General features: G+C 35.9%; 3 protein-coding genes across 4 annotated transcripts in view; 1 reads left to right on the top strand and 2 right to left on the bottom strand.

Moving 5' to 3' along the window:
- The window catches only part of LOC128991515 (zinc finger protein 91-like), a 107767-nt gene extending 101104 nt beyond the window's left edge, over window positions 1–6663 (top strand). For both annotated transcript variants that reach the window (XM_054414460.1, XM_054414459.1), the window contains one exon: window positions 570–6663. In XM_054414460.1, the coding sequence (XP_054270435.1) occupies window positions 1049–3196 (2148 nt within the window). In that variant the 5' untranslated portion in view covers window positions 570–1048 and the 3' untranslated portion in view covers window positions 3197–6663. The remainder of the gene's footprint in view (window positions 1–569) is intronic.
- A 526-nt stretch (window positions 6664–7189) lies between these two features.
- The window catches only part of LOC128992538 (carbonic anhydrase 2-like), a 22375-nt gene continuing 1763 nt past the window's right edge, over window positions 7190–27801 (bottom strand). The window contains exons 3-5 of the mRNA XM_054416162.1: window positions 18414–18519; window positions 8082–8312; window positions 7190–7297 (exon numbers count right to left, since the gene is read on the bottom strand). Coding sequence (XP_054272137.1) covers window positions 7193–7297; window positions 8082–8312; window positions 18414–18458 — 381 coding nt within the window. The 5' untranslated portion in view covers window positions 18459–18519 and the 3' untranslated portion in view covers window positions 7190–7192. The remainder of the gene's footprint in view (window positions 7298–8081; window positions 8313–18413; window positions 18520–27801) is intronic.
- LOC128993117 (uncharacterized) overlaps window positions 22133–27801 on the bottom strand; it is a 22781-nt gene continuing 17112 nt past the window's right edge. The window contains exon 2 of the mRNA XM_054416874.1: window positions 22133–22682. Coding sequence (XP_054272849.1) covers window positions 22133–22682 — 550 coding nt within the window. The remainder of the gene's footprint in view (window positions 22683–27801) is intronic.

Genomic DNA, 27801 nt, shown 5'->3' with positions numbered 1-27801 from the left:
GTCCATCCCAAATACGTTGATTTATTTCACGAAAAGGCCGTGACGAACGCTGGACATAGTGACGTGATATGGAGGGGATGACAGTAGTTCTCAACCCCGACGCCAGGGGCGGTAGGAGAGGACCGCTCGAGAAGGAGAAGCGCACAAACTTGTCAGTCGTTCTTCAGCCGTCGAGTCGACTAAACATTCACTCCCCACGTAACAATAACTGGGAGTTGTCACGAACCGTTTAAGCTAATAGCAGGCGTGTGATACACATAGCCCCAGAGAAAGAAATCGCAAAAAGATCCAGCTACTAATAGGCTGGCTAGCATTCATGTATCGTCAGTTGAATAAAGTTTTTTAAAACCCATTGAATATTTTATGGACACCCGGTAACATACCAATTTAGACAATATAAATTGTAATTGCATTTATGATTCTAATTTTGCATTATAATAATGCTTATGCTATAGATTTAGTATAAATTTTAGTATTGATTTGAAATTATTGTTTAGACCAAATTAAAAACAATCTATCTAAATGATTACAACAAATGTATATATTTAATCAAATATGATCTTTTTCAGGAGAGGCAATAGATTTGAAGAAGAAAAGAAACTTCAATTCATGTAGCAAAAAAGATAATTTACATATGCAAAGTATTAAAGATACTTAAAACAACGGTTAAAAAGATTAAGTTTTTACTACGCTAAAGGTACAAATGAAAGTAAGTCATTTACTAAGTAAAACTTGAATTTTAATTAATGGCTGATGCATTACTATTGGAAAATAACATGAAACTTAGAAATCATTTTTTCTTTTAAATAAGTCAACTAATTTATTATGATTGAATATAAAAGTCAAGAAAAATGCCTCAAGTAGGCTATGTTGTATTGTATTTAATAAACATAACAATATTTGAGCAAAAGGTTGATCAAATTTGATTAATACACATAACTGTTAAACACCAAATCCTACAAAAAAAAGACATAAAAAGCCAGCTGACTAATTCCAATTAGTTTCTAGCTTGTCTAATAAGTTATAAGTAGGAAATTGAAAACAAAAAATGTTTAAGGTCACTAAAAAGCCTCGCCCTAAGTGTCCAATATGTAGAAAAATTATTTCAACTCTATCAAGAATGAAGTCTCATATATACTTACACACTGGCGAGCGTCCCTTTAGATGTTTAACATGTGAGAAAACATTTATTAAGCTATTTCATGTTAAGAATCATTTGTTAATTCATTCTGATAAGCGTCCTTATAAGTGCACTGCATGTGGAAAATCCTTCTCAAGCAGTAGTAATATGAAGATACATACATTATTACACAACAGAGAGAGACCTCATAAGTGCAACATATGTGGAAAATCCTTCCGAACCAGTGGCAGTATGAAGAAACATACATTAATTCACATAGGAGAGCGACCGCATAAGTGCAGTACATGTGGAAAATCCTTCTCAAGCAGTAGTAATTTGAAGGAACATACATTAGTGCACACCGGAGAGAGACCTCATAAGTGCACTATATGTGGAAAATCCTTCACAACCAATGTCAGGTTGAAGAAACATACATTTGTGCACACAGAAGAGAGACCTCATAAGTGCACTATATGTGGAAAATCCTTCTTAACCAGTGGCAGTATGAAGAAACATACATTAGTACACACCGGAGAGAGACCTCATAAGTGCACTATATGTGGAAAATCCTTCCAAACCAGTAGCGTTATGAAGAAACATACGTTAGTGCACACCGGAGAGAGACCTCATAAGTGCACTATATGTGGAAAATCCTTCCAAACCAGTGGCGATATGAAGAAACATACATTAGTACACACCGGAGAGAGACCTCATAAGTGCACTATATGTGGAAAATCCTTCACAACCAGTAGCCATATGAAGATACATACATTAGTACACACAGGAGAGAGACCTCATAAGTGCACTATATGTGGAAAATCCTTCCAAACCAGTGGCGATATGAAGAAACATACATTAGTACACACCGGAGAGAGACCTCATAAGTGCACTATATGTGGACAATCCTTCAAAACCAGTGACTATATGAAGATACATACATTAGTACACACAGGAGAGAGACCTCATAAGTGCACTATATGTGGAAAATCCTTCTCAAACAGTGGCAATATGAAGAAACATACATTAGTACACACCGGAGAGAGACCTCATAAGTGCACTATATGTGGAAAATCCTTCCAAACCAGTAGCGTTATGAAGAAACATACGTTAGTGCACACCGGAGAGAGACCTCATAAGTGCACTATATGTGGAAAATCCTTCAAAACCAGTGACTATATGAAGATACATACAATAGTACACACAGGAGAGACTCCTCATAAGTGCACTATATGTGGAAAATCCTTCTCAAACAGTGGCAATATGAAGAAACATACATTAGTACACACCGGAGAGAGACCTTATAAGTGCACTATATGTGGAAAATCCTTCCAAACCAGTGACCATATGAAGATACATACATTAGTACACACAGGAGAGAGACCTCATAAGTGCACTATATGTGGAAAATCCTTCTCAAACAGTGGCAATATGAAGACACATACATTAGTACACACCGGAGAGAGACCTCATAAGTGCACTATATGTGGAAAATCCTTCCAAACCAGTAGCGTTATGAAGAAACATACGTTAGTGCACACCAGAGAGAGACCTCATAAGTGCACTATATGTGGAAAATCATTCAAAACCAGTAGCAGTATGAAGAAACATACATTAGTACACACAGGAGAGAGACCTCATAAGTGCACTATATGTGGAAAATCCTTCTTAACCAGTGGCAGTATGAAGAAACATACATTAGTACACACCGGAGAGAGACCTCATAAGTGCACTATATGTGGAAAATCCTTCAAAACCAGTAGCCATATGAAGATACATACATTAGTACACACAGGAGAGAGACCTCATAAGTGCACTATATGTGGAAAATCCTTCCAAACCAGAGGCCATATGAAGATACATACATTAGTACACACAGGAGAGAGACCTCATAAGTGCACTATATGTGGAAAATCCTTCCAAACCAGTGGCGATATGAAGAAACATACATTAGTACACACCGGAGAGAGACCTCATAAGTGCATCATATGTGGAAAATCCTTCCAAACCAGTAGCGTTGTGAAGAAACATACGTTAGTGCACACCGGAGAGAGACCTCATAAGTGCACTATCAAATAAAGGCATACAAATGTACGATTTCCATGATAATATAAAATATAGTCTAAGATATGGAATAAAACAAATGATAGACGTAATAACATTGTATGCTATAGGCTATACAGCGGTTTGTTATCATTCTTGTCATCTGAAAACCATTCTAAATACACCTAAACACATTTTTGTGCTAGGACTACAAAAAATGTGTTTGAAACCAATGAATTCCACTAATAAATCTACTTTTAGAAATGTATTAAAATGTACTGTAAACGTAAACAAGAGAAAGTGTTAAACGCTGTACATAAACACTCTGAATACTCTCACATATGGCTTTAGGCTAGATAATATATGTAGTTTCAAAGGCTATATTTAAGCGTTTGCAAGAAAAAAATATCAAAGCCTTTACTTTATGCTTTAAGAGCTTGTGCATTATATGATTTACACAAGTGGTAAGAGATTAGTTACTATACTAAATCACATTTACATTAAGTCTTTATAGTATATTCACAAAAAATAAAAACAAACTATTTAAAGAAAGAACATTTTAATCTTGATGCCATCTCAACACTTACACAAAACATCATAACAACAACGTTTACCATGCTTTCAACAAGACGATGAATAAAATACCATTAAACATATGATCCAATATCACACTTCTCCCCCTTCAGATAAAGCTCCACTTCTCTTACGTAGTTGGTCTGCGTGTTTTCGCTTCAGAAGTCCACCAACCATTACTTGGTAGGGTAGCTAACCAGTTCTTGATTTAATCACTCCTGGAGTTCAGCCGGCACCTATTTCTCTCTGCACACAGACTTCTTCCCCCTTTAGAAAATTCCATACGTCTACTTTTTCCATCATGATACTCCTTTTGTTTGAAAACAGATTCTGTTAAAAGCCCACGGTTAAAGATGTGATATTTAAAATGTCCTAAATTAAACCTCACGTGGGCTTTAAATTGTACAATGGAGATCGAAGTCTTTTGCCGAAGAACTGTTCTGAAGGAAGTTTGCTCGTTGATTTTGTGGTGTGTTTCTGTAGGCAAACAATAGCTTGATCTTGCCTGTCAACCTTACTGGACAAATATCTTGATTTGAAGGTTTTGATGAACCGTTCAACTTGGACATTCGTCTTCGGATGATACGGTGTACTGCAGACATGTTTTATTGCGTTATCCTTGCAAAACTTCTCAAAGACCTTTGCAGTAAACTGCGTCCCATTGTCCATGACAATCATCCTAGGAACTCCATAGCGAGAAAACCATTCCCATAACTTGTTTATCATACTGGCAGCTTTAATCCATCTAACCATTGATATCTCTGGCCATTTATAAAATGCATCTACACCAACTAACCAATCCCACCCATCAAATGGCCTAGCATAATCCAAGTGTATACTTTCCCAAGGACCATCTGGTACAATCCACGAGTACTGAGGTACCTCTGGTTCCCTTGGACGGTTCATCTGACACCCATTGCAAGTCTTCACATACTCTTCTATATCTTCGTCAATCTTGCACAACCACACATAGTACCTTGACAGACTCCTCATAGCTTTAATTCCGGGATGTCCTTGATGAAATACACGTAGAGTTTTCTTTTGAAGGATCTGTGGAACTACTATCCTATTTCCCCACATCAGAATTCCTTTCACAGAAGAAAGTTCTTCTCGTCTGTGAAAAAAAGGAGACAAAGACAAAAGATCATTAGGCAACTTTTATGGCCATTGTGATTCCATAAAAACATCATCACACACCTGCAAGTTTCATCTTTTCTAGTTTCTTCTTGCAGTTCCTTTGTTGTCAGAGCCATATCATCTATCTTTTCCTGAACCAGTAGTTTTGCAGACAACTCTTCTCTTGATGGTTGGTCACACTTGCTGGACAGTCTAGAGAGTGCATCCACCAACACATTGTTCCTACCTTCTATATACTTTATATCGAAGTCATATTTGTTAAAGAAAATAGCCCATCGAACCAACCTGTTAACCTGTCTTGGTCAAATCCAGATGTTTACCAAAAATTCTTTCTAAAGGCTTGTGGTCACTACTTAAGGTAAAATGTCTGCCATAAAGATACTGGTGGAATTTGATCACTCCAAACACACAAGCAAGTGCTTCCCTGTCAATTGATGAGTATCGCTTTTCCGATTCCTGCAAAGTTCGCGAAGCAAAGGCAACTGGTCTTTCTACATATAGAGAACCGACAGCATTGCTTCGGATTCTGCGGATGGACATCAAAACATCAGACTGAATAACTGGTTTAAAATTAAACTCTTCTCAGGTGCGGGGTTGGACAGTTAACTAGCTCATTTAAGTAACTGTCAACTTGAAAACTGTCTCATTGAAAATATCACATTTATTCCCTATTTAAATAGAATTAGTTTAACGATTACTGTACTTAGGTTTGCTGCAACAGAGGGAGGGTAATAGAGTGGTTTTTTTATGTTAATATCTTAGTAAGTAATAAATGCATCCTCCAAATTTGATCAAAGTATGTTCATAAACAAGCAAACTATTGTTTAGTGTTAATCAATGATGTAGAAGTTAATGTGTCATCTGGAATTTTCATGTATGCAGACGACGCCACATTGATCGCTAGAAACAAAATAAAAAAATTGGCCGATGTTGACATCCAGGAAAATTAAAACAAGGTTAGTGGCTGGCTGGATGCAAACAATTTGATTTTGAATAGAGAAAAAAAATCACCACTGATTTTTGGCCTGAGGGGTCTGACCGGGGAAGAGGGGGGCATTTCAACCAAGCTCCTTGGTGTTCGGCTGGATCCTACTCATTCTTGGTTGGATCATTCATCTCCGAAGTAAGCATGAGATTGGCTTGTGAGGTTTTTGCTCTAAGACGACTCTGTGGTGTCGTGACATAAAATGCTAGTTAGAATAGCCCATTTTGGATTATTTATGGTTTGATCGTCTGGGGCAGTGCCTCGGCATCAAAAGATGATTTTATACAAAAACATGCTGTCCGAAACATTGCAGGAGTTCATTATAAAACTTTTGTTCATTTTAAAATTTTAACTCTACACTGCCTTTGTTCTACAAAACTTGATAGCCTATTCATTAAAAATCAACCAGATTTGATGCATAATAATGGCGTACACTCTTACAACACTAGAATAAAATACGACTTACAATTGCCTTATGTTAGGCTAAGGCTAAGTAAATCAATGAAAAAACCATCTGTACTAGCCATTAGATTATTTAATGAGCTATTTACCCCTTCTTATTAGGGACATGAACATTAAATACTGTAATAAATTTAAAACTGTTGTAACCAGGTTCTTGCTTGCAAAAGCATTTTATTTAATTGATGAATATTTGATAGGAAAATGGACTTACAATGATTTTGTTTGAAGATAGGCGAGCCCTATGTTCATTTTTGCTATTGTATAAATTAAATTAAATATTGTAAACTGACATATCCAATGTATCCAAAAGAATATATAATGGAAATAAAGATTTTTTCTTATCTAATCCTATCTTTTTTCCATTGACCAATTTGTGGAGAAATGTCAGCATTAGTACATCCCGCTGACTCTAAGCTCTTCATTTCAAACAGATCATAGCCTGGGTATACTTCCTACTTTACTTATGTTTTTTCTAAAACTACAGTACAAGAAAATTGAATATATTTTTTATCAAAAGTCAAAGATGAAAACATAAAATGAAACAGGACAAAACATGCTTCAGATTTTTCACAGGATGAAAAGTCTACCTGAGGGATCCAATATCAAAATAGATGCTTTTATGGGAAATGTTTTTTTTCTTCCCTAGTCATTCTTAAAGCAATTTTTAGTAAAATGTTTAGCTTAACATGAAAGATTTTCTTAAAATTGTACCCTCAGATAAAAAAATATTTTGTGTGACTGTTGGCCTAGTAACTGTAAAATTGTAAATTCCAAATAAAATTAAACAATTAGATAGGGACTATAAATAACAAATTATGTGAAATAAATAGCATATTATTTATTTACAAAAACTATTTACATAATGTTTACACTATTTAAACTGCATAAATTAGAGGTCGGCTGTTGAAAGACTGTACTGGTCTTATATTTTTCCTGAGCAACTGGTAGTTGTTGGATAGTATGTTACGGAAAGCTTCCACCTGTAAAAATAGGCATGTTTAGACTTGTACCAATTTGGTTTTAGGTTTTATCAGACAATGAGGTTATTGAGAGCTAATGAGTGATTAGTAAACTTTTTATAAATTCGGAAGACCTGCAAGACATGGAAGAGGATCCAGGAATTCAACTGACACAAGAAATGCTGAAGGAGAATGTCATGTAAGGCCTAACTATGCCAAAAGAACGCTGGAAAATGAGTTGAGTGTTGTTTCTTACAATCTAGGCCCTCTTAACAGCACTTGCATGCATTGTGGTGCATTTCACTTCGCAGAGGAGGCCACAAATCGAGATTTCAACGTATGTTGCCACAATGGACTCATTAACATGCCACAACCACAAGTAAATAACAAACTAAAAGAGCTGTTTTTTACATGATTCTAACTACATAAAAAACAAAAGGCAATACAACAGTGCAATGGCTTTTGCGTCGCTTTCCGATACACGAAAAGAGATTACTGAAATGAGCCTTACTGTTTTAAAATTCAGGGACAAATTCATAGATATATTTGACTTACTACCGTGAAATGGGAAGTTGCCTTCATATTCACAATTGTGTCTAAATTAGGGGCTATGGCCCCTACAGGCCACTAGTATTTTTATAATACTATACATGGAAATTGAAAATACTTTTATCAATCGTCAAAGATGAAACTGACATGAACCCCAGGACAAAACCCTAAGATTTTTCAACAGGCTCAAAAGTCTACTTGCGAGATGAAATGTCTTCAGTGTCTAACAGTTCTTGGAATCGGGACTATGCCTCACCTGTCGGGAAGACAAGCTGACAGGTCGAGGATAGACGATCCACATAACATTCTCTGTGTAGGGTGGAGTGGTGAGAGATCCGGGATACGCAAAGTAGTTCCGAGGTTCCCCAAGTTCTTCGAGCCACTCGAGTGCCTCGTGAGCGTTCACTGTGATTGACGAGCCCGGTAGCCTGATGTAGGGAAGTTTCCTGACCAACTTCTCCACTAGGGGATTGTCTGTGTTCCCTGCCTAGAGAAACAAAGAGTTTTAGTACAGGCGCTAGGTGCAGTTGAGTATGCATGAAAACAGTCAGAGATTTTGACATTTGATTTAGGTAATGGGGACCTAGGTGAGTGTAAAAATATATGTCGTCGCCTCCACGGGTGGTCGACAACATAGGGGCGGGGGCGCAAAGTTACGAAAAACGTTAATCAGAAAACCGCTTTTACCTTCCTTGTTATTGAACGTAAGTGAAAGATTCATTTAAATTGACTTTAGATTTTGGTGATGGGGACCTAGGTGAGTGTAAAAACCCATGTCGTCACCTCCAGGGGTGGTCGACAACATAGGGGTGGGGGCACAAAGCTGCGAAAAACGTTAATCATAAAACTGCTTTTAACTCCCATGTTATTGAACGTAAGTGAAAGATTCATTTAAATTGACTTTTTATTTTGGTAATAGGGGCCTAAGTAAGTGTAAAAACCCATGTCGTCGCCTCCAGGGGTGGTCGACAACTTAGGGGTGGGGGCGCAAATTTGCGAAAAACGTTAATCAGAAAACCGCTTTTAACTCCCTTGTTATTAAACGCAAGTAAAAGATTCATTTAATTTTACTTTTAGCGAATTTCCCATATAGGGAATAAGCTATTACCGTAGTACTCATGGTAAGACCTGGACCCGGGACCGATTTATTTTTTATTTTTGAGGTCCTAGAGGCCAAAAACACCATCCGTTCAAATTCATATATATATATATATACAGGGTGTCCCGTAACTCTCTGGACATACGTATATAGCGTTATTCCTTAGGTCAAGACAAACACATTTCACCATAGGAACATGGGTCTGTGGTGTCTAGTTTACCGACTGTCGGTATTTATGTGTTTTTTACAAAAAAAACTAATAACTCCTAAACGGTTTGAGATACAGCTTTGATATTTTACAAAAATGTTTATCTTATTAAGACCTTTTATCGTTAGAAATTATACTAAAAAGTCATTAACCGTTTCAAAATGGCGGCCATTTAAAATATTTGATGCCAAATTTCACGAAAACCGTTAACATTACAAAAAAAGTGCAAGAGACAAAAAAGTTTGTAAATTTTATGTAGTCTTCAATGATACCTTATTTGTTAAGATTGGATAAATAATAACAGAGAAACTAGTTGTTTTCGTAATGTATGACCACCTTTTTCCATTTAAACAATGCTAAACAACGTAAAAGGAGTATTATATATATATATATATGTGTCCGTTAGCACGATAACTCGAGCAAAAATGATCTTATTTTGTTGAAATTTGGTATAAACGTGTAAACCTACATTTATTCGAACGAGTTCGCGAACCAGCATGATCGGACTATGGGAACGGGGGGGGGGGGGTTTATGGGGGGTTTTATGGGGTAAAAATAGGTTTTTCCCATTTTTGACCATAAAAACACAAAATTTCACAATTTCTTTCTAAACCATTTTGTAGAGCTTAAAAAAACAAATAATTTAGTATACTGAAACGTTATTGTGCGCCTATACGGAGAAAATTCCAAAAAATTTTAAATTTAAAATTCCCATGTTATTCTTATGGAGAATAAACCAACTGTTGTAGTTTGCTTCTTTATGAACATATTTTGATCAAATTTGGAAAATGTTTTTATTTCTTACTAACTATTAACATTTTACAAAAAAAATAGTATATTACGTTACTAGTCCTGAAAATAAGTGTTTACCGGACGAGTGTGGTCGTTCCCGTGCGAGACGAAGTCGAGTACGGGATTACCATACGAGTCCGGTACACACATTTTGGACGAGTTACGTACGATAGTTTACGCCATACTACTAAATCCGTACAAATCCTGATATATTTCCACCAACTAAAGGACTAAAAATCACTAATCATTGTTTTTGTTTATAACTACTCACTGCCACCTAAATTAATCAGCTGATTGGTGTCCGGCAAAACTCATTGCAGCACAGTAGTACGCAATGAAACCCCATTTGAATAAGCTGGCGGCAAACAGCTGTTTTCTGGACTAAATCCTTGCGTGGGAAGTTCGTCAAAATAATGTAGTGTGGCGTAAAACACTTTTTTATCACCCTCCCTGTTGCAGCAAACCTAAGTACTCGTTAAACTTATTCTATTTAAATAGGGAATAAATGTGATATATTTAAGGAGGCATTTTAGTGTAAATCCAATCAGGCAAATGGAAATTCGCTTAGTCTGCAGGTTTGCTGCGGCGGGGGTATTTATCATGGTAATGGGGGCCTAGGTGAGTGTAAAATCCTGTGTCGTCGCCTCCAGGGGTGGGGGCACATGTGCATACATTATACAGCCGCATATGTATCTGACTCAGGTATACAAAATGTTTGAGCACTTCAAGGATGATAGGGAGTTGAAATTCGGCACGCTTCTTAGTCTTGGGCCCAAACCCTTGGGAAAATTCTGAAAAATGACTTTTTCAAATTTTAACCCCCCAGAAATCTTGAATTTCCCCTCTATGTTATTATTACGGCGAATAGCATTGAAAGTGGTCGATTTCGTGTGCTCATCTGAACCGTTTAGAAACGTGCTAGAGACTTGAAGTTTTGTAGTATTGTCGTATCGGATCTTAATTAACGTGATTAATCTTATTATTAATTGATTAATCTTATTATTAATTGATTAATCTTATTATTAATTGATTAATCTTATTAACGGTGAAATTTGCAAATGTACCATTTTCAAATTCTAACCCCCTTAAAAAATCTAAAATTACTGACACCTAAAAACTAATAAACACGTTTTTTATGGCTATAGCTCTAAAACGTTTAGAGCTAGAAAAGATTTGAAAGAATTTAAATGATCAGGAATTAAATTTTCTAAAAAGCACTTCGGCCTATAGGCGTTTTTCGAATATCGCACTGCTCCACCTTCAAAAAGCGCCCTACTTTCAAAATTTGGTAAATTTCTTTCAAATTTAATATGATTTTCGCTATTTTTTTCTACCTAAGAATTTTGTTTTGCAAATATTATTAATCCTTTATATTTAACTTAGTTTACTTTAAATTCTACCCATTAAATTTTTTTTCGTAACTTTACTCCTTGACTCTCAAAACTTTCGTTTAATGTCAAAATTTGAAAGGTTTTTACCACTTTTACGAGCCCCATGTTATTCTTACGAAGAATAACTATGAAATTTAAAGACTTTGGTATGCTCATCTGATTCGTTTAGAAACGTGCTAGAGACTTGAAATTTGGTGGTATTGCAGTATGGGATCCAAAATTAACGGTGAAATTCCCAAAAGTCCCATTTTAAAATTTTAACCCGACCAAAAATCCAAAATGGTGGACGTCTAAAAACGAAAAAAAACACGTTTTTTAAAACGGCTACCTTTAACTCAAAAAGGGTAAGAGCTAGAAAAGATTTAAAAGAACGTTCATGATCAGGAATTAAATTTTCTACAAAACCCTTCTAGACGTTTTCCGAAAATCACACCCCTTCACCTCTAAAAAACGCCCTACTTTCAAAAATTGGTAAATTTTGTTCAATTTTTTATGGTTTTCGCTACTTTTTACTAGATAATTATTTTTTTATTATTATTAATGCTTTGTACCATACTCTCCTTAGTTTACTTTAAATTTTAATCATTACATATTTTTCTCAGCTCCTTCACCCCTAAAATGTAAGTTAATGTCAAAATTTGAAAGATTCTAACACTGTTACGAGGCTATAACGGTTTCCCATGTTATTCTAATGGGGAATAAGCTTGAAAGTGACTTACTTCAGTGAAAGTTTCTTAACCATTTAGACACGTGATAGAGACTTGAAACTTTAACCCCTGGAGGCTACGACATGGGTTTTTACTCACCTAGGCCCCTATTACTAAAATAAAAGGACAATTTAAATTAATCTTTTACTTACGTTTCTATAACAAGGGAGTTAAAGCGGTTTGCCGATTAACATTTTTCGCAACTTTGCGCCCCCACCCCTATGTTTTCGACCACCCCTACAGGTGGCGACATGGGTTTTTACACTCACCTAGGCCCCTATTACTAAAATCAAAAGTCAGTTTAAATGAATCTTTCACTTACGTTCAATAACAAGGGAGTTAAAAGCGGTTTTCTGATAAACGTTTTTCGCAACTTTGCGCCCCCGCCCCTATGTTGTCGACCACCCCTGGAGGTGACGACATGGGTTTTTACACTCACCTAGGTCCCCATTACCAAAATCTAAAGTCAATTTAAATGAATCTTTCACTTACGTTCAAAAACAAGGGAGTTAAAAGCGGTTTTCTGATAAACGTTTTTCGCAACTTTGCGCCCCCGCCCCTATGTTTTCGACCACCCCTGGAGGTGATGACATGGGTTTTTACACTCACCTAGGCCCCTATTAATAAAATCAAAAGTCAGTTTAAATGAATCTTTCACTTACGTTCAATAACAAGGGAGTTAAAAGCGATTTTCTGATTAACGTTTTTCGCAACTTTGGGCCCCCACCCCTATGTTGTCGACCACCCCTGGACATGGGTTTTTACACTCACCTAGGTCCCCATTACCAAAATCAAAAGTCAAAATCTCTGACTCTTTTCATGCATACTCAACTGCACTTAAAACCTCACCAATTTTAAATATTTTGTGATACATAGAGAAGTAAGGTAATCTTTTCAAATTCAAATTCTTTATTAACTCATAAACATCTTAAAAAGTACAACGTACAAGGATAGGAGTGTGGTCATAATAAAAAATTTAAAAAATACTATAACTAATAAATTTACACAACTCAAAATTATTACTACTGACATCAAGTAAAAGTTACAAATAAAAACAATAAAAGTTGGATAAAGAAATTAGGTTTTTATTTAACAAAGCCCATGTTATGAGTAGAATGAAAATCATTTGTTATTATTCAATAATAAACAACACATGTTCTTAAAGAATATTAATACCAAACTCACAGGCTCACAGGTTTCAAAAAAAAATTTTTTTATTTGCCCTCAAACCTGAGAGGTTCAAAAGTTCCTTCAGTCGACTAGAAGGTAAACTCTTCGTCAAGAAGTCTGCCAACTGAAGTCTTCCAGGTACATGTTCCATTTTGTAACATCCTTTGTTGAAGTGCTCTCTAACAAAGTGGAACCGAACACTGATGTGCTTCGTTCTTCCATGCGTTGAAGGATTGTGTGCTAATTGTACTGCACCAGCATTGTCAATGTACATAGTTGCTTCGATCGAAGAACTTCTGATTTCTTCTAACAAGCCTTTAAGCCATATAACTTGCTTAGCAGCTTCACTAGCAGCAACATATTCCGCTTCAGTAGTTGATAGTGAAATACAATTTTGTTTCTTTGAAAACCAACTAATGGCTCCGCCAGCAAACAGACATAGACATCCTGAACGTGACTTTCTGCTGTTTTCATCGCCTGCGAAGTCTGCATCGGTGTAACATTTCAGGATCTTCGGTTCATCGCTCCGCTTTGTGTAGTGTAGAACGTAGTCCTTAGAACCTTGCAGGTAACGAAGGATTCTCTTGACTTGGTTCCAGTCTTTGATGGTTGGACTAGTCACATGCTGTGCCACCATACTAACTGCATAGCAGATGTCTGGGCGAGTGTTTGTCAAATATAGCAAACTGCCCACAGCTTCACGATACGGCACTTCTGTTGATAGAGGCTTTGTATTTGTGTTGACATCGGATTTGTCAAATGGTGTTGACACTGCGTTACAGTTCGACATCCGATACCTTTCTAGAACTTGATCTAAGTATGCCCTCTGGCTGAGAACTATTCCATCACTTGTTTGAACAATCTCGATTCCAAGGTAAGTTTCAGGTTTTGATACTTTGATTTTGAAGTTTTGTTTCAAGTTCTGCACAAATACATCCACTTGTTTCTCACTAGTACCACATATGAGTCCATCATCCACATTATATGATGACGAACATTTTTTCGCCATTTTCTTCACGAAGGAACAAACAAGGATCTTCTGTACTCGGTTTGAAATGTTGAGATTTCATGAACTCAGAAAGTCTTTTATTCCAACACTTAGGACTTTGCTTAAAGCCGTATAAACTACGTTGTAGTTTCCACACTCTTCCGGAGTTGTCGTTATATAACCTTCAGGTTGCTCGACATAAACCTCTTCATCTAGCTTTGAATGTAAAAATGCTGTTTTTACATCAAATTGTTTCAAAAACATGCTTTCCTGTGCTGCTATATTTAATACTGTCCTTAGAGTATCAAATCTTGCTACAGGACTGTAGGTGCTAAAATAATCTACTCCTTCTTTGTAAGAACCCATCTTACCCCAATTGCTTTCTTGTTCTTGGGTAACGGTACCAGCTTATAAACTTGGTGTTTCTGAAGAGATGCCATCTCACCATTCATAGCTGCCTGCCAATGAAACCATTCTTCACTACTAACGGCCTCATTATATGTTGGTCCAGCTTCAGCTGCAACAACATAATCTTGAAGATAACTAGGTGGTTGCCTTTGCCTTCCCGGTCGATCTTCTTCTTCCGGTTGTTCACAATATTCAATTTCATTAGGTTGATCTTCCTCTTCCGGTTGTTCACAATATTCAATTTCATCAGATTCAGCTTCTTCATTTTCCTCTTGATAATTGATTGGCTGACTCTTGTCTTCGCATAGGATAGGAATGGATACGGTTTTGTCAAGTTCTTTGTCTTCATCAGGAACAGTCTTGGCCCAATCTTCTGTGATGCCCTCTGCTCTGACAACCTCTCCTTTCTAATAAGGTTTAAAGACAACATCTCTACTGACCACTATTGTGTGACCGTTGTAGACTCGAAAGCCATCTCGTTCATCGCAATACCCAACCAATTTTCCTGGAACTGATTTTGCTGACCATTTCTTCCGTTTCTGTTTTGGGAAATGCACATAGCATTCTGCACCAAACGGTCGAAAATGTTCAATTGGTGCTGGTCCTTTTCCATACCAAAGTTCATAAGGTGTACCATCTGTACTTGTTGGTCCTGTCCGATTGATCACATGACACGCCGTGTTCATTGCCTCTGCCCATAAGCTCTTTGGCAATCTTTTTGAATACAACATGCTTCTTGCTGATTCAACTAACGTGCGCATTTCACGTTCAATAGAACCATTTTCTTCTGGTGTATAAGGCATAACAGTTCTCATAGTGATGCCTCGTTTAGCAAGCAATTTCTTCACTGCAAAATTATTAAACTCAGTCCCACCATCACTCATAAACGTTTTTACGACATGTCCAGCAGTTTGACATTCATTCAAGTCCAGCAGTTTGACATTCATTCAAGTATGTCTCAATACAGTCTGTAACCTCCGTCTTATTTTTGATGAAAAATACTCTTCTGAATTTAGTAAAGTAGTCCTTGAAAACCAGGCAGTAGCGATTTCCTCCTAGAGAAACGTTTTCCATAGGACCACAGAGATCTCCACTTACTATTTCTCCTCCAATTGTTGGCCTTACAGTTCGAGAATGGTATGTAGCTCTGTGTTGCTTGCCTAGTACGCAACCTTCACAAAATTCATCTTCTACCTTGACATGTATTCCCCTGCTTTTAAGAGTTTTTATCACATGTGTCTTATTTTGATGAGCCAGAGATTCATGCCACTCTTGGACAGTTTTCAGTTTACTACTCTATCAGCTTCTGCATGCGGCAACAGAACATCCATTTCAACTTCATATAGTCCATTTACACAATGTCCATACAGCTGTGCAACGTTATTCTTCATGAAGACACATTTTTCTTTAGTTACTTTGAAACTAAATCCTTTCTTCACTGTTGTGCTGACTGACATCAGGTTCCTTCCTAGCTTGGGAACGTACCATACATTCTCTAAAGTTGTGATGTATCGGTTCTTACCAATATTCACACTTACTCGAATACTTCCCTCTCCAACTGCCTCAACATCTTCACCGTTTCCCACAGTGACGTTAATTGGTGAAGTAAACCTCTGATATGTGTGAAAGAAGTCCCTCCGGAAACACATATGCTGCGATGCTCCAGAGTCTGCAATAAAGTTGTCTTTCCTGTGCTCCTTTGCTACAAAACACAAGAATGGACCAATGTTACCTTTTCTAGGCTCAGTCTTGTTCTTGTCTTCTTTTTCTGATTTCTTTGGACACTGACTAGCATAGTGTGGTCCCTTACAAATAAAACACTTTATTTTCTTCTTTACAGAATGCCTTTTGCCTTATGAGAATGAACTTGTGCTATTTCTACTAACCTGTAAGGCTTGACCATTATCAGAATTCATAGACCTAGGTAGCCTGGACTCAATCAGACGAATTCTCTCTATTAGCAAATCAACACTTCTGTCTTTCACTGGTATGCTTTCCCACACACTCTTGAACTCAAAGAATTCTTTAGGTAGTGTACTCATAATCCTTGACATCAACACAAGTTCTGGCAGTTCTGAAGCTTTATTCTTTTTAAGTTTATCATTCACTTCTCTGAAGTTTAACTGCAATCTTGAGATATATTTGATCAAATCTTCTCCATCAGTTATACTAGATGTAAAGAACTGTTCCATTGTTCTATCTAGTCTCTAACTTGATGATTGTTCATATATACTCAACAGCTTCTGCCACATTTCATGAGCACTATCACAAGTAGCTGTTAATTCTACATGTGAATCGTCGAGAGCATTTACAATAAGTACCTGAGCAAAGGTGTCACCTTTCTTGAAATCCTTAAGCTTCTGCTCCTCTGTTTCTTCAGGCCTTGTCCTTTCACCAGTAATCAGATCACTAATTCCATGATGTCTCAAAACTAATTCCATCTGGCGTTTCCACCTTCTCCATGATTGAGAGTTGCTCAGTTTTTCAACATTCACTCTTAAATCCATTCTTTTAATATTTTCTGTAGCCCATAACCAAATAAAAACAATAATAAAAGTTGGATAAAGAAATTAGGTTTTTATTTTATTTAACAAAGCCCATGTTATGAGTAGAATCAGAATCATTTGTTATTATTCAATAATAAACAACACATGTTCTTAAAGAATATTAATACCAAACTCACAGGCTCACAGGTTTCAAATTTTTTTTTAATTGTTACTATTATAAAAAACAACAAATAAGATAAAATCCTGCTAAAATTAATGAAAGCCATAAGGTATGTATTCAACGTGAATTTAGTTTAAAAAATTAAATTAATTCTTGTCCGTTAAGAAAACATCAGAATAGAAATCTTCTATTTTATAATATGCCTTTTCAATTAATAACTCGTGTAATTTTTTTAGGAGTATGTTTTTTGGATTGTTGGTGATTCTTTTTGGTAGTTTATTAAAAATTTGTATACCCATGTATTTTGGTGTACGTTCAAAAAGAGTTAGTCTATGTATTGGGAATTGATATAAATGTTTCTGACGTGTGGAATAAATATGTGTAAATATTTAAACTCTTCAAAATTGTCTATATTGTTAATTAATAGCTTAATCATTTCAAAAATGTACATACTTGTGATGGTTAAAATCCCTAAACTTTTAAAATGAGGTCTAGAACTTTTTTTCTTTGACACTTTAACCATGGTACCGGTACGTACAATTGATTTTTGTGCGTTTATAAGTTTTTTTGTTTTGGGACTGGATCCCCAGAGTACTATACCATACCTTATTATAGAATCAATATAGGCACAATATACTAATTTACATACTTCCAGAGATGTTGCATTGGTACAGGTACAGAGGAAATATTCTATGTTATGCTTAAGTGTCCAAATGTCTTAAAAGTCCAACACCGCCCCCCTCGCTTTCATGTACTACAACGCTCACGGTGGAGGAACACCCAGCTTGTGCCCTGTGTGCGGTGCTCGCCGCTCTTCCCTGCTCCTTACAAGTATATTCCATGCACAACATACTCGGGCTGTAAGCTCCCTTAAGCAAGTTCCTCTGTAGCTTACTTCTCTGTGAGGGATAGAAATATTTTTAAAATAAATTTTTTGAATGAACTCTAAAACCGAGCTTACAAAAGTTATGTTAGAGTTTACAAAAAATGTTTAAAGTCTTTGGTTATTAGCCTATCACTATTAAAAATCAATGGCACTATAATTCCAAATACAATCTTCCCATGCAGAGTAATGTAAACTCAGTTTTAATAGACTCGTTAATCATCCTCTTTAATTATTTATGCTAGATTAAGTTTATTGAGTCAGATTTTGATCACCTTCCCAAAGAAAGCAACCACTGCTAGTCCATCTGGATGCTTCATTGCTTCCGATTTGTTTCCATATTTCGAATTAAAATGTACACAGTGCCCTTCAACTGCATATCTGGAACAAACGACAGAGGACATAAGTGTATTTTGATCAATCGTAACAAATTAAAATTGTGTAAAGCAGAATTACCTAGGTATATTGTTAATGCCATTGTACTTTTATGAAATTAAACAATAGAGGTATCTATTGTTGAAGAATTGAGATAAAAATAAAATGGGTTATTTAAAAAGGGTGATTATACTTTTGAGGAAGTAGTCATCGCAAAACTAACCGAATGTTAGGAGTACATTTCTTGAACACAGGCGGGGCACACCCAGACTTTTGATTTGGGGGGGGGCACCTTGAGTATGAACTTTGCCGGGGGTCTGGGGGGTTTTTAGGCTATTTAGGGACAAATAAAGAGATTTTTTTACTGTGGAAAAACATTTTTTATTGACCAACTTTCTGATTTATTTACAAGTGATTTTGAGTTTTATACAAAAACAATATTGGTATTTAGGGAATAAATAATACGATTATAATTTTAGCTGTGTAAATATAATTAGAACAAATTAGATATAAGTTAAAGTTACAGATTTACAAAACCAAATCTAGATGTCTAGACGATCTTTTGAGAATAGAAACTACCTCCGTACTAGTGACTTCAATTTCTCTGTGAATATTCAAAGCTGCAAGTCCACTCAGTCTACAAACACAGCTTGACTTGATAACATCACAACAAACACTGTACAAAAAAATTCAATCTTGTACTCAGATCCAAAATTTAACGATTGTCAACTACACACAGCACACAGCGCGAGTGCGTTAAGGTCAAGTGAGCATTGTGCTGTCTCTGTCTGTCTGCATAAATACTTGTTACAAAACGCGTGCTCCTTGCTGTATTTAATTTAAATCTTGTTGTAAGAATAGTTTTAAAGTTAATGATATTTTAAAAACTAGTGAAAATTTCACGTATTTACAGCTGACTCCTGACCCTCGTAAAGAGTTAACCCTAGGTTCTTGGGGGCAAAGCCCCCCCCTGGGTGCGCCATTGCTCGAACATTTATTTTTTTATGTCAATGCCTGTATCGTACTCCTTCTGTATACTTTCAATTTAGTAGGAAAATATTTAATAGATTTTTCTATGTATTGAAGGCAATCTGCCACCTTAATTATATTTTTTTCATCTTTTTGGTGAATTTGGCTAATAACTTTTTTGTTTGTTTTATTAGTGTTAGGAATAAGGTTTCCAGGTGGAATTCTTTTTTTTTACCCTTTCATGTATTTTATAATTTGAAATGTTAAGGTTTTTAACCCTTTCCGCTCGTATGTCGCGGTGGCCGCAACATCCATTTTTGACGCTTCCACTCGAATGTCGCGGCTGCCGCGACATTGTTTTAAACTACTCTAAACTCACTTTATATAGTGCAGAAATGTTTAAAATGATAAGAAAGACTGATCAATGGTTTTCTCAACTTATTTTAGCTGCCCTTGGATCAAAGAAAACAACCACGAACGATTTAGTTGGCTTTGAAATAAGTTTGGTCGCCGTGGAAACCAAAAATTCCAAAAACTCAAATTTTAGAAATTTACATATTTTATTCATAATAATACAAGTAAATGTTTATGTAATTGATATTTTTTGTTTGTTTTTACATAAGGAATGTAAATAATATTTTTTCAATACTCTAAAAAAAGTTTTATATTTTTATTTTGCCTAAATATATGGATTTTGTAAAAATTTATTTTGCTTTTGTTTATTTATGACCATACCAAAAATAAAATTTTAAAACTAAAATTGTAATTTTATGTTTATATTGTATAATAATTTATGCTGAATAAGAATCAATAGCTCAACCTTATTAAATAACTAATATTAGATAAAAAAAACACTAAAAACCAAAAACATGCCATTTTTCTTTAAATTAAATGCAAGTGTGAGGGAACAGCCATGCAAAATAATTCGAGTGGAAAGGGTTAAAATTTTTTCCGACATATTTTAAATTTTGGTGGTAAAAATGTCATAATTCGATGTATAATACTTTAGAAGTTATTCAAATTTTTGTAACAAGAAACACGGATAATCCAACTTTTGGGAATCCGAGTTCAAAGTTGAGGCCTACACAGGAAAGCTCTGTACCGGCATATTGCCACTAGGCAATACCATAGGCTTTTTTTACATAGATGTTATATATACGAATATTTATTAATTTTTTATTTATTTGTGACATCAAAGGGATGCCTGTTTTATTATGGGCCATATATGTCTGAAAACATTTTGATAAACAACAAACCAAAATATTAGAGTAGGCCTACCTATAAATATAATTTTTCTGATATTTCGTGTAACTGCGGTACCTGACATTTTATTTGATTTATTTTTCTATAAAAAAAATTATCAGATTGACATGAAAATTTACACATATACTCAGAAAAGTATGCAGAATAAGAAAATAACATATTTGGAAAATATAAAAAAATTCTAAAAAATGGCCATTTAAAGGTGGCGGATATCAATTAAGTGGTATTGCTACCTAGGGTGTTAAACATTTAGCCAGTAAGATATCTAGATATTTAAATAAAAACTTAGTCAAGTAGCTACCTTTTTCAATTTATAACACAGTTACCCCAGCAACCCTCATTCACGGAACCTTTTTTTTTGTTTTTTTTTTTAACATGGTTATATTTACAATCTGTTTTGCATTAAACAATAAGTAAATATGATGACATTTTTCCTTTTTGCTAAACCCATAATGTACTACTAGGCTATGGTAAAAAAAAACAAAAAAAAAACACTAATATTCTATGTAAAATCCACTGTGATTTTATGTATTTGTAATACAGCTCTTTAAGTGTATTTCTATTACACTAAACAAATTGTAAAAAAATCTTGCTGAACATCAAACAAAAATAATTTATTGAGTTTAATAAAAATTAAACAGTACACAGTGGACGACAAATCATTTGCAACTATGGGGATGAAAACAAACTTTCAGGTTTGAGTTGTACTTTAGGTACATGAGGAAACTTTTCATGTGCCACTAAAATACATAATAGTTCACATTCCACAAATTCTATTTCTTCAAAAGTCCACCGAGGAACTTCTCATCAAGACTAAGAATGGTTGTAATTTTCCTGATTACTTCTTGAGTTTCCAATAATATTGCAACGTCTTGAGCAAGTGATCTCAATTGGTTTATCCTAACAAAGAGACACTCAAACATGCCGTAGAGATTGAATTTTCGACAAACGGAGTGTTACAAGTCAACAACTCCAAGCAACAAATTTTATCTTCCAATGGTCTCAAATCACAACAAAGATCATGAACTTGGCAATTTAAAATTTTTTGAGTTGCTTGTAACTCTTTACACGTTTGTAAAAGCTCTTCAACTTTTTTTTGATTGAGACGAACAATTACTTCTCGTTGCCTAAGATCTCTGGCCATTCTATGGAAAACTTCCTCTTCCTCCTCTGTTTCAAGACACCACATTGCAAGCAGATCCTCAAGTTGTTGAAACGTAAGAGTTTTTTTACTCCAGGCTGCGTAACAGTTAGTCATTTTTAGTTTAGACTCTTACCAACTATATCGATAGTAATTGTTTGTATTTTATGTTCTTCTCCGTCACTGCAGGATTCGCTCGAACTGAGTTCCGAGGTACCAGAGGAAATTTCGGAGACACCACATGATCTACTGCTGTTTCTTGATTGCCTTCTTCTGGCGGGTTTTTTTTTTGGGTTGTGCTGGTGGTTGAGATTTTCCTGATCCTTGTCCTTGGTAGTTAGAAGGATTTGTACCTGGAGAACGGGAGGTACAGGGATTAGAAGGGGGTTTTGAAGGCGAAGGCTTAGAAGGATTAGGGGGTGTTGACCCTTGAGGCGGGGATGTACAAGGACTGGAGGGGTTTGAACCTGGAGGTGGGGACGTGGAGGGATTCGACGGAGTTGGTCCTGTTGACGGGGATGAACTAGAAGATGGTGGGGGATGCCCCTGTTTAGGAGGGCTTGTCTGACAACTACTACACACTTTATTTGGAACCTCAGTGTTTGTGCTAGCCTCACTGCTTGAGGGTTTGATCACTCCGGTAGGGAACACCGGAACATGAACGATGTTGGGCGGAATTTCCGGAGCAAAAAAATCTGAACTTTCTTTCACAAAAACAAACCGCTTTTCCTCCTCAGTGTGAATGATGACCAAACCGCCTGGTCCGGCAGTAGTGGTACTTACTGCTTTGATAGGCCTAATATAACCTGATGAGTCTGATCTTAGTGTTTTAACTACTAAATTATTTACATTTTGCATATTTTGTTTTGGTCCTGTTCACTAACACAGCAAATGTCAATTTCATTATTTTACAAGTATATTTTGAAGACTTCCTTTGAAATAATTTATAAGCACTGAAAATTTAGTACAATTTTTTGAATGTTTATTTAGGTGTAATTGTATACAAACACTGAAAGAAACAGATGAATGTTGTTATAAAATCATATGCTTTTTTCTGATCACAAAAGTAGAGTGAATTTTGGGGATTGTAATAGACAGTATATTCTTTGTTGACAAGTTAGTATAACTAGGTGGCGTTTGCAGATGCATCCACAAAATTGAGCGGAGTCATCAAGGGTTCATATTATATTGTTTTTGTCATACTGCAGTAAAAACAGTCGTCATTGATGCATGCATTGTGGGTCTAAAGTAGCATTTTTACTCTTTAAGAAATAAAATTCGTTTTTAGCATCTATGGAGTAAAACTCAGCTGTTGTCAACTCAGCTGTAAATTTCTATTGTAAACGATTAAATACGAGTAGTTATGGAAGGAGATGATTTTATGGAGAATTGAAATGAAATTGAAAATTTTCATTTTGATGTTAGTGTTATGGTATTTTTGATTGGAGGGGTACATGTGATTGAAGGTTGAGGGTGGGGAGGTGTTATTGAAAGAGAGAGAGAGAATGAAAGATAAATGGAGGAGGAATAAGGTAATGAAAGAGAGAGAGTAATAGAAATGGGAGAGTAATAGAAATAGAGTATGTGGGGGTGGGAGAGAGAGAGAATGTGGGGGTGGGAGAGAGAGAGAATGTGGGGGTGGAAGGAAGAGATAGATGTGTGAGAGAGAGAGAGTGAAAGGGTAAATGTGGGGTTTGGAGTGAGAGAGAGAATTTAGGGGAGGTGTTATTGTACATGATGATGTCATTGATAATGTAAGGTGATGATGTAATTGTGGGAGTGGGGGGTGTGATTGTTCTTGTTCATGGTGGGTGTGGGGGTATTGGTTCATGTGTGTGTGTGTGTGTTTTTTTTTATTATAAGTTTTCTTCATATATCAATTCAATAACATTTAAACTGTCCACATAGAACAAGTTTTCTTCATATATATATCAATTCAATACCATTTAAACTGTCCACATAGAATAAGTGGAGTATCAATGGAATCTGACATTCTAATGAATGGTTGTATAGAAACTGTAGGGATATTTATATATGTAGTTTTATTTTAAATTTGAGTAAATATATATAAAAATTGAAATTGTTAAAGTCATTAATGATAAAACAAAATCTACAAATCTTGAGTTTTTTTTTAAACTGAAAATATGGAGTTAGTTTAAAAAAAAAAATAATAAGATTAAAGAAGTCGTAAAACCTAAAATATATGCTCAATTTGTTATCATTTGAAAGATTTTAAATTTTGTTAGAAATAAATATAGAAAACCCACTAACTGTCAATTATTGATTTCATGAGTTTATACATGGCAACGTGCCGTATTATGGTATGATACTTTCTCTTATACAGGGACGCGTGTTGGAAGTTGATACGTTTGAAGGAGGTCTCTTACGATTAAACAATTGAGTATTAAGAAACAATAAAAGAACATCTTGAATCAACCATGCTGTATGAAATTGTTAAAGTCAGTAATAATGAAACAAAATTGACAAATCTACAGAAGTATATTAAGTAATACTATTTAAAACCCATAAAACCAACTGTTACTGTTGAGGTTTCAAGAAGAAAAAATTAAATTATTAATTGACGATAAATAAATCCATTCAGAAACAATTTGAGTTAATTGTGATTTATCAGCATACTGTTGGTGTATACAGGAGGTACATTTACATCTTCTTTCAAAGATAGAAAACATTACGTGATCCATTACAAGACCTTAGAACAAGCTCTGTCAATGGGTATGATACTAGAGAAAGTCCATAGAGTAATTTCATTTAACCAATCATGTTGGTTAAAACCCTACATAGACATAAACACCCAATTACGAACAACCTACTCACACGATAAAACCCTCTCAAATTTCTTTAAACTCCAATCGAACTTAATCTATGGCAAGTCAATAGAAAAAGTAACTGAAAACCTAAACAAATACTTCCTGTACAACAACACTAAGAAACTCATGTACTTAATAAAACAACCTACGTTCATAGACAGACTAATTCTAAATGAAAACAATTATATAATATTCATGAAAAAGAAAAGGGTCCAGTCCAAGAAACCCATACCTGTAGGATTTTCAATACTAGATCTAAGTAAGAGATACATGTACCACATGTATTACAATAACTTGAAAAAGTACTTCCCACCGTTCAATTTAATATAGGTACACAGACAACGATTCATTTGCAATACAAGTATTTACTTCCATTTCATTTACAAAAGATCAACCTTTCATTTCTAATACTCTCTTAGGTAAATTTAAAGATACATCTCCTAATAATCCCATACTAGAATTTGTTACAGTAAGAAGTAAAACATACGGTTACAGGACATTAAAAGATACCATACCACGACTAAAGAATTTACCCAAATCTTTTAATTTTACAAACTATAAAAACATACTACTATCCATTAAAATGTACAACACCTATAACAGAGTAATTGATAATAAACTATACCAAATAATACAGAATAAAGCAGTTATAAAACACACACACACACACACACGCACACACACCCACACACACATAACACATAACACAATTACATCATCATCATCATGAACAATCATCCTCTCACTCTCACTCTCTCTCTCTCTATCACTATCACTCCTATATCTCCTCTCTCTCTCACTCTCTCTTTCAATACCCCTCTTCCTCCCCCATTTTCTCTTTCACTCTCTCTCTCTCTCTCTCTCTCTCTCACTCCCAACACACATTCTCTCTCTCTCTTTTCAATACCCCTCTTCCTCCCCCAATTTCTCTCTCACTCACAACTCCAAACATTCTCTATTCCTCTCTCTTTACATTACCCTCTTCATCCTCCATTTTCTATTTCATTCTATCTCACACTTTCATTCTCTCATTCTCTTTCAATAACCCTCCCCTCCCCTCAACTTTCAATAACACCTACCCCTCCAATCACAAATACAATCACAATCACACATATATGAAAATTTTCAATTTCATTTCAATTCTCCATAAAACCCTCTCCTTCCATAACTACTAATACGTATCGAAATATGTAACGATTTGTGCTTCATAATCATTTTAACCTACAGTCTACAGTCTCTTCCCATAGCATTTTAGCATTGCAGATACATAATCCATTCCCACACTCAACCTTGCCCACCTTTACTACTTCCTTCACCACCCCTTACGTCGTGGACCTGTTTCCCTCTCTACCCATAGCATTTTAGGATTGCAGATACATTAATGTAATTTTCAAAGACAGTTCCCACACTCTGCACTGCAAGCCTTACTACTTCCTTCACAATTTCCTACGTCATAGACCTGTTTCCTTCCCTTCTCATAGCATTTAAGTATTAGATACATTTATCTAACTGCCCAAACGGTTCCCTCACTCTGCACTGCCAGCCTTTAATACTTCCTTCACCACTTCCTACGTCGTGGGGCCTGTTTCCTTCCCTTCTCATAGCATTTTAGGATTGGAGATACATTAATCTAACTGCCACAGACGGTTCTCACAATATTTTCATACTTTACTACTTCCTAAGCCACTTCCTACATCGTGGACCTGTTTCCATCACATTCCATAGCATTTTAGTATTTTAGATACGTTAATCTAATTGCCACAAACATTCCCCACACTCCGCACTGCTAGCCTTTACTACTTCTTTCACCATTTTCTATGTCGTGGGCATGCTTCCTTCCCTTCTCATAGCATTTCAGCATTGCAGATACATTAATCTAACTGCTACAAACGGTTTCCAGTTCCCAAACTCCACACTGCTCACCTTACTACTTCCTTCACCTCTTCTTACGTCGCAGATCTGTTCCCCTCTCTTCCCATAGAATTTTAAGATTGTAGATACCAAGATACCTTAATCTAATCGTCATAAACAGTTCCCACACTACGAAAAACTCGCCTTTACTACTTCCTTCATCTCTCCTACGTCACGGACCTGTTTACCTCCCTTCCCTTAACATTATTGGATTGCAAATATCTTAATCTATTGGTCATAAACAGATCCTACACTCCGGACAGCTCACATTGACTACTTCATTCACCCCTTCGTACATCGCGGACCTGTTTTCCTCCCGTTCCATAGCATTTTAGGATTCTAGATACCTTAATCTAATAGTCATAAACAGTTTCCACACTCCGGACAGCTCGCATTGACTATTTCCTTCACCACTTCCTACGTCGCGGACCTGTTTTCCTCCCTTCCCATAGAATTTTAGGAATTCAGATACCTACCTAAATCTAATCGTCTTAAACAGTTTCCACACTCCGGAGAGCTCACCTTGACTACTTCCTTCACCACTTCCTACGTCGCGGACCCGTTTTCCTCCCTTCCCATAGAATTTTAGGAATGCAGATAACTTAATCTAATCGTCATAAACAGTTCCCACACTCTTTACAGCTTGCCTTGACTACTTCCTTCACAACTTCCTACGTCACGGACCCGTTTTCCTCCCTTCCCATAGAATTTTAGGAATGCAGATACCTACCTAAATCTAATCGTCTTAAACAGTTTCCACACTCCGGAGAGCTCACCTTGACTACTTCCTTCACCACTTCCTACGTCACGGACCTCAAGCTAGTGTCGTCATTTGATTATATTTATGATCCATACCACCGTTTATGTTCTAATATCTGTGGAATAATGCTATCAGCTATTTATTTATCTACTGCATTCAAAAGTCAACAGCTGATCATATGTCTTTGTTTATGTGTCAAATACTGCTTCCATAAGGATTACATTGAAACTTTGAGACCCAGTGGGGCAGATTCCTGAGAGACTTTTTTAACACCATATAGATGTTGGCACTCACCGATATGGTCTTTATCACCATGCAAAATTTGAAAACGATTGATTCAGCCGTCTAGGAGGAGTTTGCGTATTACGAAATGCATAAAAGTCTACGTATAAGAGCTTCGCTCGCTTCGCTCAACA

This window comes from Macrosteles quadrilineatus, unplaced genomic scaffold (genome assembly GCF_028750875.1).
Source record: "Macrosteles quadrilineatus isolate MER2022 unplaced genomic scaffold, UCM_ALF_1.0 Scaffold_4__1_contigs__length_99947679, whole genome shotgun sequence".
NCBI classification, from domain to species: Eukaryota; Metazoa; Arthropoda; class Insecta; order Hemiptera; family Cicadellidae; genus Macrosteles; species Macrosteles quadrilineatus.
This window is presented reverse-complemented; position numbering and strand designations above follow the sequence as displayed.